This window comes from Podarcis raffonei, chromosome 9, assembly GCF_027172205.1.
Source record: "Podarcis raffonei isolate rPodRaf1 chromosome 9, rPodRaf1.pri, whole genome shotgun sequence".
Lineage (NCBI taxonomy): Eukaryota > Metazoa > Chordata > Lepidosauria > Squamata > Lacertidae > Podarcis > Podarcis raffonei.
Window position 1 is genome coordinate 40,065,612 of NC_070610.1, and position 18,596 is coordinate 40,084,207.

At 38.7% G+C, this 18,596-nt stretch overlaps 1 protein-coding gene across 1 annotated transcript in view; it reads right to left on the reverse strand.

The window, feature by feature from the left end:
- Positions 1-279: 279 nt before the first annotated feature.
- Positions 280-18,596, reverse strand: part of GUCY1B1 (guanylate cyclase 1 soluble subunit beta 1) — a 41,138-nt gene continuing 22,821 nt past the window's right edge. The window contains exons 5-14 of the mRNA XM_053403026.1: positions 17,322-17,519; positions 11,359-11,589; positions 10,694-10,810; positions 10,322-10,455; positions 8,833-9,030; positions 6,621-6,858; positions 5,118-5,258; positions 4,241-4,395; positions 3,413-3,539; positions 280-2,250 (exon numbers count right to left, since the gene is read on the reverse strand). Of these exons, the coding sequence (XP_053259001.1) occupies positions 2,227-2,250; positions 3,413-3,539; positions 4,241-4,395; positions 5,118-5,258; positions 6,621-6,858; positions 8,833-9,030; positions 10,322-10,455; positions 10,694-10,810; positions 11,359-11,589; positions 17,322-17,519 (1,563 nt within the window). The 3' untranslated portion in view covers positions 280-2,226. The remainder of the gene's footprint in view (positions 2,251-3,412; positions 3,540-4,240; positions 4,396-5,117; positions 5,259-6,620; positions 6,859-8,832; positions 9,031-10,321; positions 10,456-10,693; positions 10,811-11,358; positions 11,590-17,321; positions 17,520-18,596) is intronic.

The following is an 18,596-nucleotide window of genomic DNA, read 5'->3' on the forward strand; positions in this document are numbered from 1 at the left end:
CTGAGGGCCATATTCACCTCTGTCCAATCTTCTATGCATCATGTGCCAATGGTTGGTGGGGGCAGAGGCAAAAGTGGGAGGAGCAACACATGTAAACATTCACCTTTCTACAGCAGGCTAGCTTCTATGCAAACTCACAAACGCCATCCGAACAAGCAAGAAGCATCACTCAAGGACACATTCCGGCCAGGCAAAAACTCTTCATATGTGAGGCAGGGCCTAAGACTCCCCACCCTTGGATTATGATCTACTTAAATAAGGGAGACTTAATTCAGAAGATAGGGGATAAATTTTATTTATTATACCATTTCCAATATTAACATATGGTTTTCCACAGGGAGAAACCCTTTCAGTGAGAAAAAGCCCATAATTTAAAGACCTTCCTTATACACCTTAACATAAAACATTTATACATATATTTTATGTTGGTTAGATATATATATGTATATAAACTAGAGACTGACAAATTTTATACATTACATTCATATTTATGTATATATACATATATGTACATGTTCATATCTTATAAAGGCATCATCAAAAAATATGAAATGAATTAGGAGTCATTGTATTATTCCTACAATATATCTAAACTGAGCTCATTAGTTCTGACAGGTTTGGAATACAAGATAAGCAGAAGTTCATAAAAATACAAGTGCAGCTCACATTTACACGGGTCTATGTAGGCACACATATGATGAACCTGGATAATGAAGGTTCTTTATATAATAATGGACATACTTTTTTTTCAAGCAATAAAACAAGGCTTGATAACTATATCCAAAACATATCTTTCACTTATCGGGAAATACTATAAAATAATACCGTTGCCTCAATTTCACCCAAGAGAGCATTCTGACCAGATCCTGGGGAAAGCAAATTTCAAGGGGAATCTTCAAGAACGCACAGCGGGTTTTGCTACCATGCTAATTGTGGAAATAGGCTTCTTGCATATTGCACATCTGATCATTCCTGGTGCTCTGCCCAGAGGGACAGGGCAACAGAAAAGACTGTATGGTAGAAGCCTAATGTTTTAAAATTCCTAGTGCCTTTGGAGAGTGACTTCTTCCTTTAAAAAGTACAAAGCATGGCATTTTCTTCAATAACAATCTTACTTGTATTCTTGGATACTTTTGTGGGGAGGAACAGCTATTTGCCTAATCCATGCTTTGTAGCCTAACCATGCTGTGCATTCAGGGTCATTTTGCACATGCCTATACTGTATATGTCACATGGGACACTCTTTGCCAATGCCTCTGTATGGGCCTTGCAAGAAGCAGAATGACAGAGACCTGTGACTTATTATAGGTCTCCTAATTTCAGAATAAACTTCTGAATTTCAGAATAAAGCCCCCCAAATTTTTCATTATTATGGACCTCAAGGTTGGGTATCCAATTTTTTCTTTGAAATGTCCCCTGGTCTAAAAAGTAATATCATTATGCATTATATTAAAAGTTGTCCAACAACCTATTATGCAAGTATGCATGAATCATCTTTACCCCCAGAATTCAGTAGGAGAAATAGGAGAGAACACAATTAGATTTAGAACAGAAATTGACTCACATTTCCTACTATAACATAATATTAAACAACCTACCCTTCTCTTCCATGTACAAAATGCGTATGTTGCATCAGCAGACAGTCAATACATAGCAAAAGAGCAACCACCAGCGTACTGAAGCTACCTTCTAGAACAAACTGCAATATTTCACAATAGCAGATTGGAGGAAAGCAGATGGATTAGTATAAACTTTACAACAAGATGCCAAATCACGGCTATAAAAATATCAGTTCTCTGAGCTCATGATGCTTGCTATCAATTGGAATTTTTTCCCTCGCAGAAACAGTTTGAGTTACAGCATCATAAAGATCGTGGTGATTAGTCACTAAAGATGTAGATGAGAAGCATATGTGTGAAGCACTATATCCCTTATGGCATGTGAAAAAGTTTGTGTTAGATAAAGAATGGGAGACCAAAGACATTGAGATACACAGACCCACAGAAGACCTACTACACTATCAAAAGGGGAGTGACCAAAGAGCAGCATGGTGGGAGGGGGGGCAGAGGAGCTTAGTGAAAATGTTATTGTTTGGCACAGTTCGGATGAACAAACAGAAGAGACACAAATGTAGCAACAGCAGTCACATCTAATTACAAACAGGCTGTATTAGTGGCAGGACACAGTGTTCCACTCTGTTCTTTGTCCTCTTGCATTTCGCCTGGCTCAGTTAGCATCATGCGTTACATCCTTGAAGGCATGCGAGAAAAGTTTGAAAAGGAAACAGTTGAGGTTGTGGTAATAATGTCTGATAAGTTAAGATATATTCTCACATGGGTGCAACAAATTAAAACGGTGTTTGAGGAAGCACATACTTTATGTATCTTGGTAGTGAAACTAACCCATATTTAACCATGGGAGTTACTCTCAAGTGCACTTGATAGTTTAAATTCCTATAAAATAAGAAAATACCTCCAATTGCCTTGTGGAATCTGGAACATTCCACAATATCCCATGTAATGCAATTCAGTATTGATGTTTGAGAAAATTCCCATTTTAAAACGGGACTCTGCTGCTGTCATATGCCAGCAATAAGACAGCAATAGGCCCAATTCAGGCAGGTTCTCTGGGAGCTGGTGTAGTGAAGGGTCATTTTATTCATGCCACCCCCTTCTTTTGTCTTGGATGGCATGAGCGTTAGGGATGGAGCACTGGCTGTGCAGCTTCATCAAGCCCTCATCCCAGCAAGCCAAGGGTTAGGACTGTACCCTAAAGCAATTAGTTAGCTACTTCTGCTAGCAGTTCACAATCTGTTAGAATATAAATCTATTGCTCTATAGTAAAGCCTGCTCATTAGGATGCCATAATTACTATGCACTTTACCACTTTAAAGCAATTTATTTGGAGTGAAGAGTTTTCAACTTTAGAGCTTCAACAAATAGTGGCTTTCAATTTTACATCAGGCTAAATTGCAAATATGTTTTGGTAAAATAAATCCATTTCTGAAAAAAAATACTAAGGGGATGTTGTGTGCATATTACAGGTGACTGACAGCAATATCATTTTAAATGAAGAGAAGCAAGGTTAGAAATTTCTGCTACTCCTAGCCACAGACATTGCATAATACCAGTTCCAGCAAAGTAGGACATAGAAAGTGTGTGAGATTAAAATTTAAAGACTTAGTGCTCTCTTGTTGACTTTTTGAAGCAGAAAGCCTGATTTCTAACAAATGCATAAACACCAGGGACAAATTAATATATTGTCAAGAAATATATTAATGGGTTTAAAAAAGAGGTTAATTTCTTCGAGGGAACATTGAATTTTGCAAGAAAAACAATGTCTGTCATGAGTCTGACTGTTCATACATATTCTGTGCATCTTCTTTTTAAAATCACTTTTTGATTAGTCATACCTCTGTCTCTGTGCACTTTCTGGACAAAAACCAAACTTGCATTGGTTCTTTTTTACCCTTCATGGAAACGGGACCTCTGTGTTCCAGATGGAATTGTGGGTCTGAATTTTCAGGAGCCATTAGACACCTGCAAATAAAAAGAGATATAACTAAATGATTAATTGCAAAATACACTTTCATGAAGTGCTTTCAGGCCAAAACTTGCAATACACTAAAGATGTCAGAATACGTCTTAAAGAGACTATAACACCCAGAGTATCTGAAGGTGATTGTCTTTCTCCATATGTAATAGTTGCTCACACTAACAATGTAACTGTAACCCCCTGATCTTTGCAGCTGGAGGGTTTTAGGATTTGGAAGAGTTGACCTTCTTATGATCTCTGATGACAGGGGAGAGCTCCATCGCTATGGAGGTCCTCATTGTACCCAGTCAGATAGGAAGCCTCCAGCAGCATTTTTCCTGCATGTGGTAGCCTTTGGGAAGGCCTAAAGTGCCAGCAATTTTGTATCTGCCAGATCCAAAGTTTTATGGATCTACCAAAGGTCATAATTTATGTACCTCTCAACTGTGGCAGCCTGGAGTTGGTACAGCAAAAAACAAAAATCTCCCACCCTGTCAGATATACTCTCTCCACTCTGTCTGACTGTTCCCCAGCCAGGGGTTAGAATTGCTCTGTGATGCAGGTAAGTATTGGCAGTGTGCCCCCCCCCAAAAAAACAGCTGATATAAGGAGCTGTCTCTAAAATCAATGAAAAAGCGAGCCCATTGTTGTAAGAAAGCTGTTTTCTGGATATTGCTATAAGCCATCTGTACACTCAATTTCTCACCTGTAGGTATATTCAGAGACATTGATTCTTCCTTTCTCTCCAGTAGTTTCTGTTCTGCTTGTTAGATTAACGGTGTTTCCAAAAAGACAGTAACGGGGCATCCTTTGGCCAATGACACCTGTGACTACTTCTCCTGTGTGGATGCCTATTGTTATCTTTTAAAATGAACAAAAATATAGATGAACAGTAACAATAATAAAAAGATGTTACCAAGTTGTTTGAAGTGAAATTGCATTGCATTGCAATTTTGCATTTGCACAATAAACAATTACATAACTAGTGGGTAGAAGGCTTAGCATTTGTGGGGAGATAAATTTAGCCATCGCACAACTACTTTTAAATTGTTTTACTGATAATTTTAATATTTCTGTAAACGACTTAGAAGCTTCACTACAACAAAGACTTCGTTAAAAAAATAAAACAAACGAAGCCACTACCTGAGTGCTTGTTAAGCAAAAGAGCTTCCAAGAGTGATCCTACAAGAGGATGGAACAATGTTGCTGTATTATCTCAACCGACTTTCTCCTAATGTCACCTTCATCTGTCCCAAGCACCAGTCTTGAGGGAAGGAACAACCTAACAACCTCAGCATGATCCAGACCACCAATCTCAATGCACACTATCAAGGGGAAGGGGAAGCGCTGATGAGAACGGTGGGAAGAAATACGGAGTAATTCTCACATGGAAGTATATTTAGTTTGGTGGTATTCCTCAACCATTCTCTATTGCATTCTGCATCAATGCCCAATACTGGTCTTGTACGATCTTGCCCCATGGTTTCTAGGCTACACACACCAGTAGCATGGACCAGTAGCATGGCTACACACACCAGTAGCACCAGTAGCATTGGACCAGTAGCATGTTGTCAATTACTAACCTGTACAGACTCTCCATCAACTTGAACCTGTCCGGCGATTTCCATCATATCCAATGCTAAGTGGCAGATAGAACGCGCATGGTGAATGCATGGCTCTGGCAAGCCACTTACTGTCATATACTTGTCGCCAACTGTCTCAACCTAATAAAATGTGAAGTTGGAAGTTATTCCATTTTCTTGGTTACGTGGAAACAGTGTTAATACAAACACTAGCCATACCTTTGAAACAGAAAGGGCCCTTGCATTAGCAGATGGTACAGTTTAAAGGTTGCACAACAAAGGAATCCAACACAACAGTTGCATTAATAAAAGTTTGTTGTGCAATCTGTTGTGCAACCATCTTTCGTATTGTGCTTGTGTTTTCCCTAGTGTATCAATGTTCCAGCAGCACCAGTATACTGCCAAGTAACTTTAATTTAGCGCTCCATTGGATGCAACCCATTGATCTGTGCCCCATCAGAGGATGCTTTCTAAAAGCAACGTATGGTATAAATATAGAAGAATCAGAGAAAAGCAGTGGCGTAGCGTGGGTTGTCAGCATCCGGGGCAAGGCAAGTAATTTGCGCCCCCTAACCCTAACCCCCAGATGTTGCGCCCGGTGCGGCCGGCCCCCCCTGCACCCCCCACGCTACGCCACTGGAGAAAAGTACATTATTTTTTAGATAGGTAGCAAGTGTAGAGGCCTAGAAAGGTTAATGAAGAAGGAAAGGAAGGGTGGCACCAAAAAGCAAACAAAAAATGAAACCCAAGCAAAATTTCAGATTGGAAAATAGCATATGATATAACCAACCAAATACATTTAGAAGACAATCTTCTTCAGGGGCAAGAGTCTTGATCTATCTAACTCGCTATCAGCTAAAACACTTGGAGACTGTTCTAGCTATTGTTGCATCAAACAAACAAAATAAATCAGGGGTGGGGAGAGGCCCAAACAAATTGTGAACAAGTAAACATGCAGGTTCCTGGAGCAAAGAATGTAGTGGCTGCATTCCTCTCTCAGTCCTCCTACTACCACACTATCCAGAAGTAGGCCATGGTTTGGGTTAGCATCTGAACATGGGCCTATGGTTTGTTTCTCAAAACATGAGTAGTAAACAAAGAACAAACCTTGGCTACAGCTGATTTCTTGTCTCAAGTGAGACAGATCATGACTTGGACATGACACTAAGACAAATCACAGCTTAGCCTCAGGTATTTGGATTCAGAAAGAAGCATCAGTAAAGTGTTTTGGAGTCAGGAGCTCACTTTCCCCAATTTCTGTAATCAACATTGATGCAGCTATTTTGTCTTCAGAATAAATTTATTTCAGTGCGATGTTTTCTCTTGCCAAGAATTAAACCATTATTTCATCAATGGGAAATTCTAATACTCCATAGAACTGAGCTCAGATAATACACCTCTTTCATAATTTCATCATTACAGGGCTGTTTCTACATTCATTTTCATTTAATGCAGCATTATCTCAAACAAACAAAAAATCAGAAATGAAGCAGTGGTGCTTACCTTATAAACAAAGGGGTTCCTTCGTGAATCAGTCAGGATATCAAATCTTGTGTAAAGGTCATTTAAGAGATTGACAATTTTCATGGCTCCCTCTCCAGAGGCATGTTTACTACAGAAGGCATTAAACCCAACAATGCCACTAAAAAGTATGGTCACATTATCATAGCGCTTTGCTGGCACAGGGCGCTTGTGCCTCAGCTCATTGGCCACAGATGGAGGAAGGACAGAATACAGCAAGCTACATAATGTTGGATAGTAATAGTAAAGAAAGAAAAAGGAAAAGAAAAGCATGAGTCATTTTTTTTGTGTAATGAGGTTTTCATGTGAAAGCGGATTTTTTACATTTTAGGTTTCCAACAGTCACTTATTTAAAAAATTATTAATGGCAGAAGTAATACACTTTAAGCACCAGACATTGGTGTGCATTAAAAATGTTCCTAGAATACTGAAAGATAAAATGGGCAAAACTATATAGGTATGAGAAAGCACTGCTAAACTCTTAAGGACATGTGCTTAAATCTCTGTAGTTGAAATTGATGGTACATAAAAATACGTAATGTTCCATGGAATGTGCCCTTAATCTTTCGCAAAGAAGTCACATACTCTAGATTTATCTGGAGAATGGTTGGGGACAGGCAATAGCTTTAAGAAAAATGAAAATGGCCCAACAGAGGCAGAGTTAACCATGTTATATGTATTCATTTCCCTTGTCACCAATGCCTATGGTCAAACAAGCAACAGTGAGATGAATATACACACCCACAAGCACTTCCAGTCTGGATAAATTGATATTTCAGCAGAGATATCCATTATCAGCTAGAGGGTTATATGCTCACATTTTATTATTTACTGTCTCCCCACCACCACCCACAAAAATTACAAAGCACAATATTCACAAAAAGCGAAATGTTTCATTCTAAAGACTACACATAAAAGGTACTTAGATTGTATGGTTCAGACTAGATGAGATGCCATTCACACAATTAGGAATTATGTGAATGGCTTTTTTAAAGCAAATTGGAAGTGTGTGGGCCCTGATACAGATCAGAATCCTGACATGCAGCGTTAACCTTTTACCCCTAATAATTGCTAATTGTGTGAATCTTGTTTAGCCCTTAAGTTATGTGCATGCAAATTAAACAAAGATCTCCCGAGCCAGCTTTTTCCTAAGTTTTTATGGTGTCCAGAAATATTTTATTATTCTGAAAGCTCAACTGATTCAGGTTGTGATAGATAGATTATGTGCCAGTAAACAAACATTAGGATCCAAGACATAAAAGCTAATGAGACATTGAGGGAAAACAGACAGAGGGAAGAAAACAGAGAGAAGAAAGATAATGAAGGGAGATAACAATAAAAGGGGATGCTTTTCTTCAAAGATTAGTACATGAAGCCTTCCAGAATGCTTTCATTTTGAGCCCATTGAAATACAGTTTACACAGCTATTCAGTGACTTAATATAGTATTCTGAATGAGTTAATAGGTATTAATTTTCATTTAACTTGTTTGTGTCCTTATTTTCACATACCAGCTCCAATTTGTAATCATATTCAGATTATCAGAAGGCATAAAACTATTAAAGAGGGTCAGTGACTATGTCAAATGCTCGCTACTGTAAACAGTGATTCCTGGCCTACCTATGACATTCAGAACAGCTTAGAATGTGGACAGCCGCCATTACAATAAAGACCTGCATGCACCTGCTGGAATCTTCTGGTGGCTGGTATCTCTACAATCAGTGTGATGTGTGAATCAGCCCCACATCACTGATACCAAGACTGAGAAAGCTATCCTGTCCAAGGTAGGAACTCCTTAAACCAAAATGTCAACATTTCTAAAACGAAACACCATAGTTTCATAATAGTGATTCATAAAATATTAACTATTCCACTAAGTTAAACTGATAATCATTAGGTGAATGGCAGCCTCATAATACAGAAGGTGGGAGGAATAATACAGGGACATGCATGATCTAAAACTTTTAATAGGTCAGAATCAGATCTTAGACAGAGGTTGACATGGACATCCATTCAAGAAGTTCATTAAGAATTATGCAAGAATTATGGCAATAATGCATGTGGTAAAGAGTCACTGACTAACAGGACAATTCAAAATCAGATGTGTTAGTGAAGCCTCAAAATACAGGTTAAGACGGAAAATAATTCCACTACTTCCACTGTTTCTCATGTAAACTTGAGAGATAAACTCTTACGTGTCTGTCTTTTTCTTCTCATCTTCCAGTGCTCTTAATGTGTGCTGAAGCCTGTCTGTTAGTATCTCCAGCTCTTGAGTCAGCTTGTATTCCTCTCTGAACTGCTCTCCCAAAAGGACCAAATCACGGGTAGCATCATGCAGTGGAATGTCACTCAGATATAGCCCTCTTCTAGTTAAGTCATCCAAATTCATCACACTGTAATACAAATAATCAAAAGACCAGTTGGGGAAATGGTGGGTTAAACCTGGCACTCAGATTTGTCTTGCACAGCCATTAAAAACACTGATCAAGTTAATTTGCAAATATATTTTGACACTACTCCAAAGTAAGAGAGAACCTCTACCTCATTATTTAATATGCACTGAATATGCCGCCTTTTCTACCCTGTCAACACAGGGAGGAGAGATAAAGCTGAGAATGGAGAAGTGCGATCAAACAATTAAAATCACTACAGAAACACCATGATGTGATAGTACTGTGAGTTTGCCTGCTGCTCAAAGACCTTCTTTCACATATCATAACAGAGGGTTATAGGGAATAAGAAGGCACAGAGCAGATGCAGATCACTATATCTGAAACTAGCAAGTTCTGCCATTAATGGGCTTATGTTACTGTGCCAGAAGAATGTTGTCCTGGAAATGTTTAAGCCAAACGGCCAAAACAGAGGTGATTAAGGAGATCCATGTCTAGACCTCCCATCAAAGCAGTGGTGGTGAGAAAGAGGCTTTGACCATTTTCCCAATCTAAATCATTTCATGAAGCTCCTTGGGGGGGAGCAGGTTGGGGGGGTTTAAATAAACAAATGGAGAGCAGAGGAAGCCCACCCTACATTTATTCATTTCCCCCTGACCCACCTGCACAAAGCTGTGATTGTGGGCTTACTTGGCTTAGGGAAGGCAGTGTAAGGCAAAGCCTCCTCCCCAAATCTGGGCAAGAACTTACTGGGCATTGGAAAGTAGGTGGGGGAGGGACTCTAGGTTCCTGGCTTTATGCATTTTTAGAACCCCTGGACGGTTAAGTCCAGTGAAAGGCAACTATGGGCTTGCAGCGCTCATCTCGCTTTCAGGTTGAGGGAGCCAGTGTTTGTCCACAGACAGCTTTCCGGGTCATGTGGCCAGCATGACTAAACCACTTCTGGCAAAACGGAACACAGTGACAGAAACCAGAGCGCATGGAAACACCATTTACCTTCCTGCCACAGCAGTACCTATTTATCAACTTGCACTGGCATGCTTTCAAACTGCTAGGATAGCAGGAGCTGGGAAAGAGCAATGGGAGCTCACTCCATTGCGGGGATTTGAACTGCTGACCTTCCAATTGGCAAGCCCAAGAGGCTTAGTGGTTTAGACCACAGCACCACCCACGTCCCTGTGCATTTTTAGATATACATGTGGACTCCTAGAACCAAACCCTCATGTAAGATGTAAGTTACTGTACAAGTTTTTGTAACAATGCACTGCAATATACACAAACTGTGTTTGCTTACCTTGGAGAACAAAGAAAGAGAATACTATCCGCTTCTGGTAGGTAGATCATTTGACCCTTAAGGCGTAAGCAGCTAATTTCTGTTCCAGTTAATTCATCTTCGCACTCTAACTTTTCCACATCCAACAGCCCTTCCTTGTAAAGAAAAAAACCAAAACCCATAACTGCAGCTAAAGGTGTCATAGTTATGTCTGTATATTTTCATATCTTTCCACAAACTACTTTAATGCTATCCGCAGTCAAAGGTTGTTTTTACTTCTGTTTCACGCAAGCAGAAACATGTCAAAATTTGGTAAAGAAATTTGAGGTTCTATTGTTTATCCAAGTAAAACATGATTATCATTGAAAAATGGCAGGTGAACAGTATGGTTACCTTGCTCCTCAGCACAAAGACTGTGTTGATATGTGAGAGGATTCCATGGAAACTAATATCAATATGAGGCCGAACCAACGAAAACACTGACAAAAGATTGCAATACCCTGGCTGGAGCTGAAATATAAATGAGACAGACAAATTTCATTTCAAAGACCTGAAATTATTTATACTCTATATCATGTGTAGCATTTGAATTCTGTTTCCCAATGCTCTATCTATGCTAATTTATCAGTACAATGTTGAGGAGTACCCCCCCACACACAAACACATATGCACAGTACTAGATTTTACCACATTAATAAACTGTCTGACTAACGAGTCATATGACTCAAAATATAGAAGGATTTGGGACCTATGTGGACCTTTGATCAATTCCAACAGATGTAAAATAAATTAAAAATAAAAATGTTAAAATATTGGTTAAAAGGCTGTTGAAATGAAGGACTATGACACTTTATGAAGACAAAGATGGAATTAGTTAAAGGCATTAATGTGAAATGTCTTTTGGAATTCTAGGAGTGCATACAAAATTTGTCCATGCATAATAAATACCACAACCAATATAAGCTAGTGAATAGCATTCACTAGTTCACTGGGTGTGGTAGTGGGAGCACCGAGGAATAAAAATGTATACGGTTTTCAGGTAAAATAAGAATTCTTACCTGTGGAAGGACTCTGTATATTGCATTGCCACACTGGGTGACAACTAGATATCTATCAAATATAATATGGAAAGGGAAAGCTTTGCAAAAAGTATAAGGACTGATGCGAGACTCTTGAGTGCCATTCTCTTCAAATCTGTCCAGGTCTTCATAAAAATCTTCTTCCTTAGACTCCTTCTCTTCAATTAAAAACTGAATATGGTCACACTCTTCATTTCTCTGTTGAATAACCTGAATAACAACAAAAAACCCCGAATTACAACAACAATTATGGGCAATTTTACTTTTTAAAACATTTTTTTTAGGGTTATTCTTCTATAGCAATGAACAAGAGCTATTCTTGATTTTTATAATTCCAGATTTTGACCCTGGATTTGAGGGTCCATTGACCACAACTCTGTTTCATTGTTTTTTTGAGCAGGATGTCTATATAGAAATATGTTCATTTTATTTATTTTTTAATGCAAACATAGCAGAGAGAGAAAAATATCACCAGCTGATATTAATACTATAAAATGCTCCATCAATCCTGACTTAAACATACAAATTAATATATACAAAGAAGATTGACACTTTTAAGATTGACACTTATGTTCAAATGTAGAAAGAGCAGTGAGAGCATCAGACCACTGAGCAGCAGAAGAAATAATAAATACATTCCAGGCCATCTGAAGGCCAAGGCTGGTTTGAAATGAAATGGAACCCTAGGCAGTGCCACAACTTTAAGAAGTATTGACCACCATGCATGGCATACCTGTCAACTACCCCGGGACAAATCAGGACAAGTGAGTTTTGGACATCGTGCTCTCAGCATGGCACCCTGAAACACATGAGATTGCGAGCTCAGAGATTTGTGATCTCGCATGGGTCATGTGACTCAAGTGGGAGCAAGCCCGGGAAGATGCATGTCCTGGTTTCCAGCGTCAATGTATTGGAGGGTACAGCATGAGGGCCAGGTGGATTAAAAGTTACCCCAGTCTTCTGAGGTCTTGTCAGACTCTCAGTTCCTTTCTCAGGATGGAGAGCAGCCAAGGGTAAGGATCCAGTTTACAGCACAGAAGGCTACAGAAGCAATTAACTGGCAAGACCAGTTCCAAAATTAACTGAACCAATTCCACCTGTGGTTCACTCCATTGTAGTTAAGTCTCATAATTAGGACTGTGGAAAAGCAGACAATGCCCTTTTAAATGCCAAGATTTTGAAAATCAAACAATTCATCTTATCAGGCAAGATATAACTGTCTTTAAAAAAAAAACTTCCTGATTATATTTTCACCCCTCTTTTAATAATCCATTAAAACATAGACTGCCACTTCATTAACAGAATCTTAGATGACTAACTTTATAAATTAGTGGGATTATTAACTGATCAATTTATAAAATCTGCATAGACTTGTATATTAAAACAAAGCTACTGAAACACACTTCGACAGTTTTTAGGCAAACATGCACATGTCACAGCTTCCACCATCTTATTATTCTGGGATATAAAAAGGGGGTGCTTTTTCTAAGATGGTGCCTGCCACCCACAGCTTTTAATAATATCAAAACAAGAAATGAATAAGGGTTTTAAAATATATAAATAATCTGCTGCCTAATTCACCGGCTGCACCTTTTTAGATAAGACATAGGTTTATTGACTCTATTAATGCAACTAATTAACTTACTAAATACTGCAGCCCTGATTAAAATAAAATAAAAACAATACAAAGGTTTTACAAAAACAATATGGCTGAAGTGCTTAGCCTGCAATGTTAACAAATATTGCTTATTGATGGTAGGTCTCTTTCTATTCAAAGTCCCTGCCGCCTGGGATAATGCTGAAAATATAACAAAAGAAAACATGCAAGCCAAATGATTTGTACATTATAAAAGCCCCTGCAGAATACTAGCAGAATCCGCCGCCCCCGCCACTAAACTTATGAAACTGTCTAGTCTGTTTCAAAAAGTGCCACTATTAAACAGCAGCAAGTCGCCACAGTTTCAGAAAACCAATCTGCTGTTTTGTTCAAGTGCTCTGCAGTCTCCAATGACCTCTACCGAATGAGTATGTGTCAATAATAGCACAGTTGCAACTGTAATTCACAGTGCTGAATTGAAATGAATAAGAGCAATTGAGATAAAGGAGGAGAGGGAAGGACATGAAGGAGTCGGAACACTAAAAAATAAGTAAGTGCTTGAGCCAAAGCACAGCTGAAATCAATAGAAACATTTCCGTTGTATTCTGGAAAAAATGAAAGCAGTTGAGTGTCTGTTTAAAAAAGATGATGTGATTGGCAGAATACATGCTGCTGGGGGTGGCGGCTCTTAAAAAAAAACCTGCACCTTAAGTAAATAATGTCTCTTAAAAAGAATACTCTAGAGTTGAATGCAAAAATGTGTTTGAAAACTCCCAGAAAAAAATTGTATTTTCCCTCAGGAGTACGGCCAGTTTCACATCTACTTCATTCTCTTGCACTTTCCATCAAGAATAATTATTGTTAATTTCATTTTAAAGACGTATGTGCCTGTGCTGCTTACATGTCTACTCAGAAGCAAGTTCCACTGAGTCCAATGAGGCTTGCTCCTGAAAATACAGAATTTCTGCCCCAAACCTCCTCGTGTAGAACACTTGACACTATTATTTGTATTAGACTTGTTACTTGCTTGTTATTCAAAGATGTTCAAGTAACTTATAACATTTTCTTTTAAAAAAAACATAAAATCAAAACACCTAAGTTACACACACACACACACACACACACACACAAAAATATCTGAAGTTCATAGAAGCAGAATTAGATAACTCTTTGCCTCTCAAGTTTTATATGACTTCAAATAGGTCTGGGAATTTGCTAAACACCTGACTGTGTAATATTAAATAAATGAAAGAGCATCACCAGCAGCGACACAGCCAGGAATAAAGTTTGATTTTTGTTTCCCTCTGTGGACCTAGTTACCAAGTTACGTCAACCAATCATGCGTACGTACTCTTTCACCATGATAACAGCAATAAAAATGAAGACAAATCACTCTTTAAGTTTCAAAGAGATATCTAGCAGATTCTTTCTCCTGTGCTTCGCAATAAAATCTTCTGCAAAACTGATGTTCCCACTTGGCTGTGTGAAAAGTGGCATTTATAAGGGAGAGAGTTTTGAAAATGCCTTCAAACCGCTATACAAAAGGCCTTCAGAACAATTTTTAGATTTTGGGGAAACATTGATAGTTTTATATTGTTTCGTGCTTATGTCCATTGAGTTGCATTAAAGTTAGCTTTTGAAAATGCTATGCAATAGTACAGTATGTCCTATGTTTTCACTTTTTTCGAGAAAAACACATTAAGTAAGATAGGTATGTGATTGTTTACCATCATGGAACTGGAGATTTGTGGGAGAGGCAAGAATATATGTGAAGCAGCATTTTTACATGAATGCATTTGCTTTGAGTGTGTGTGTTGCAGTGGAGGGAATTCGCTTGCAAAGAAGGAGCCCTGTTTAGGTCAGACTTTTTTATGTATAAAAATTATAGCCCGCCTTTCCTTAACATACTCCAAGGCAGCTCACTAACAAATGATGGTGGTGTGTGTGTGCTTTTATGGTTTAAAAGAACAGATATGCCAACTGGATTTTGAAAGAGACGTTATGCTCCTGGCTTATGCAACCAGAACAAAGCTCCTGAGCTAAATTTAACTCATTGCTCAATTGCAGTAGTTTAGATCAATGGCAGCTTCAAAAGAGACCCAGCACTAATGAAACACTTCACCAAAATGGGTGTCCTTTGATGAGACAAAAACATCTCATCAGATGTTTTTGTCTTATGGGACGTAAAGACTTATTGATTTATCATTGATTTAACACTACATAAGGTAAAGTGGATTCTAGTCCACAAATGCTTGTATTAGAATAAATCCTTTGGACATTATGGTCCCACAAGACTGTCGTTTCAGCTGCAACAGACTGACAGTGGTATTACTCTGAAATGTCATGTGAGAGGGCATTCAAGCATACTGTAACAATAAACTACAGTTTATCATTATAGGAATGAACCTTCACAAACTCTCTTCCCCTTTTCCAGAGACACCCTGAAGAAGAGAAGCTTTCACTTCAATTACATCTGAAAACAATATGTCTGTACTATGGTTTACTGTAGCAAACCAACTACAAACCTTGATTTATGAAGCTGATTTGTTTCAAAAAAAATGTTAGTTATGATTGACCATATTTTATGGCTCAATAACATTGTTGTTTGCTTGTCTGCTTGCTTCAGGTCAAAGGTGGTCAGTGTCCCTACCATAGGAGCCAACTCCAGGGGGCCGTGCGTGCCTGGGCACCCACAATAATATAATTGTGGGAGCCGGGCACCTACAAAGTCATTGAGAAAAGCCGGCAGGTGGCAGTGGTGGTGCCTTCAAGAGAGAAGTTCAGCTCTGTCCTCCAGAGTCAGCCAGCGAGGTACCCTTTTCTGGATGGGGAAACTCAGACATGGGGGCAGAGTCTGCCTCCAAGTCTGAGCACCTCCCTGTGGAAAAGGATGCTTCGCCGGCTGCAAAGAGGAGCCACTGCTGCTGCTGCCAGCCACTGCAATGTGAATGTGTGATGTCACACACACACAACTGCACATAGTGTGTGTGATGTCACATGTCCATGTTGCGGTGACGGGCACCCACATTCCCTACGTAAAACATAGCAAGCCCCCAAAATATGCAGAGAAAGTCAAATGAATAAAAAATCAACTATTTTGGCAATCTTCCTTATACCGTAATAGCCTATCCTTTTGCCCTTGCATGTCTCCCATCCTACAGCTGCCTCTGTTCATTTTTCCTGAAGCTAAATGTGACAATCAAGGTGAAATGAGTATCTAGCATTCTGATTTCTAGGTGCCCTGTCAGGCTAAATATTTTTTGTGCAATTTCCCCGAGTTTAGTGCTATTGGGATAATTTTCTTGACATTTAGCAAAAGAAATGAATAAATCCCAACCTTTTAAAAATAGAAATCTATGAAGGCTGTAGACAAAACAAACTCTTTGCCAACTGCATGAAGAAAAATAGGAAACCAACAAAGATAGGAGTATGTTCCAATCTTTGTACTGCTCCAATGTAGACTTTTTTTTGGTTCCTTTAATTTCTTATCCACTCAAAAGGCTGTGTGTGTTTACTTCCAGATCATACTAGTATTTTTGTATTTCCACAGTTATGTGTCACAATTCTATAGATTGAGTTATTAGACATACTTTGACTTTCACATGGCCTCTGTGTTTGTGGCAGGCTGTAATTTGATTTTGTCATAGCTGTCTGGTACACAGTTCATCTGGTGTGGAAAATTTGAGCCTCCTCTGCCTTATATTCTCCATTTGATCTCTCTTCTTTGTGACACACTATGATTTTGACTATATATAAAATCCATTTATATGCATTGCCCTGCTGAAAAATCCACAAAAAAATCCGAACGTGTCTCTTCCCTCCTTATTGGTATCACATTTTATGATACCAGGTGAGGATACACTGCAACACTTTGTTGCAGATCTCACTTTTTAACATTGCTGTTGCTATTCCTTTGACTTGGAAACTAGTTTAGGCTACGCTGAAACCATTCTGATGCACTCTTTCATAAAAAAAACAAGTTCTACAATGGTGGGTTGTGGTGAGTTGCCAAGCTGCCATAAAGTGGATACTGGAGAAAATTTAACATTGTGAAAAGAGTGTGGAATGAATAAATATTCTGCATCATGACCTAGGACTACTGCTGCTTCTATAAATCAGCTCTTGAACTTTTGACTATAATAATTAGAGCAATGGAAACAGGCATGTAACATATAACACAGTGCATTTTTGTGTCTAACAATGGGAGAACAGCACATTGAGAATGTGGTGTTAATTCTTTTTCCCTCTGGGAACAAAATATTTTAAGTTAAACAATATTAAAGCACCTGTGGAATATATATTTGTGGCATGTGGAAAGTTGGTGAAACTTTATGCTACAACTTACCTTCATATCTATTTCTGTGCCATGAATTTGTTGAGCGACTGTTTTGATGATTCCAATTACAATGTCTTGGAGCCCTTCTCTCTCAGAATAGTAATGCAGAATGAGTCCCTTCCCCTTTTCTGCATCAGTACATCTAAAGGATGGGGCCCGCATACCTGGGTATATTGTAGCAAGGTGGTCATGAAGAGCATCAAGGTTCTGCAAGGAGATTATTTAATAACAGAAAACGATTAGAACCTATTTTCCCAGCCCTTTCACTGTAAAAGTGAATGGTGTGTGAAGGCAACATAACTGCCTGAAGAATATTTGTTCCAAATTCTGCTCCATACAGTAGCACAAGCACTGCTACCTGCTCTGTCTCGTCCTTCTGCATTTTCTAATGCCATTAATGTTCATATGGGCACTGATGTTTTTAAAACATAATAGATGATGACAATGTTTTATAAGAGCAAGCTGTATTACAGAGCATCTGCAGATCCTCAAAACTTTAGAAATAGCTTGAACTTTATTTTCTGTGAGAAATGAAAAGCCTCAACAGCTGCTTCTTCTCTTGGGAGGTCTCCAAAGGAAATGAGCATCTTGTAAATTAATTCCTTGGGCTAAACTCAGCTTAGAGCTTCCTGGTTTACTTTATTTGCTTATTTGAAATTTACATTTTATTGAGATGGTTTTTATCAATAGCCAGCATACTAACCCATGCATTTGTCTGAATGGATTACTATGATGGCTGTAGGGAAAGATCAACCCATTCCAAAGGTCTGTTTCAAGACTCTTTTGTTATTGAGAAATTCCGCTCTCAAGACTATGCTTGTATTTTGGTTTTGTCTGACTAAGGAGCGTGGCACTCTTCCAAAGGAGTCAGAGAAAGTGACCGTATTTCAAGCTAAACCCTTCACAATAAAGAAAGCTCAAGCTTAGTATTATGGGATAGTCCAGTGGCTCCTCTCAAGAATCCTCCTCACAGTGGTGCCTGTACAGGAAAATTTGTGTATGTGGTTCTAACTGGTTCCTGAAACTTTTGTCAAATCTAATGTTAAGTAAGAAACCTTACTTAGCATTAAATTAATTCTGAGCAGTAATCAAGGAGCACCATTCAGTAAAACCCTTTCCTGGAAATTGGATTGCCTAAATTTACATTTCCTGTGAAAATGTCCCAATGCAGATAACAGCATAGTCTCATTGGCCAGACTCTCATTGGCCCCCTTGCGACCTCCCTGCCACTTTCTAACAGGAAGAATCATTTTTGGTAACTAATGATAGCTCATCACATGCCTT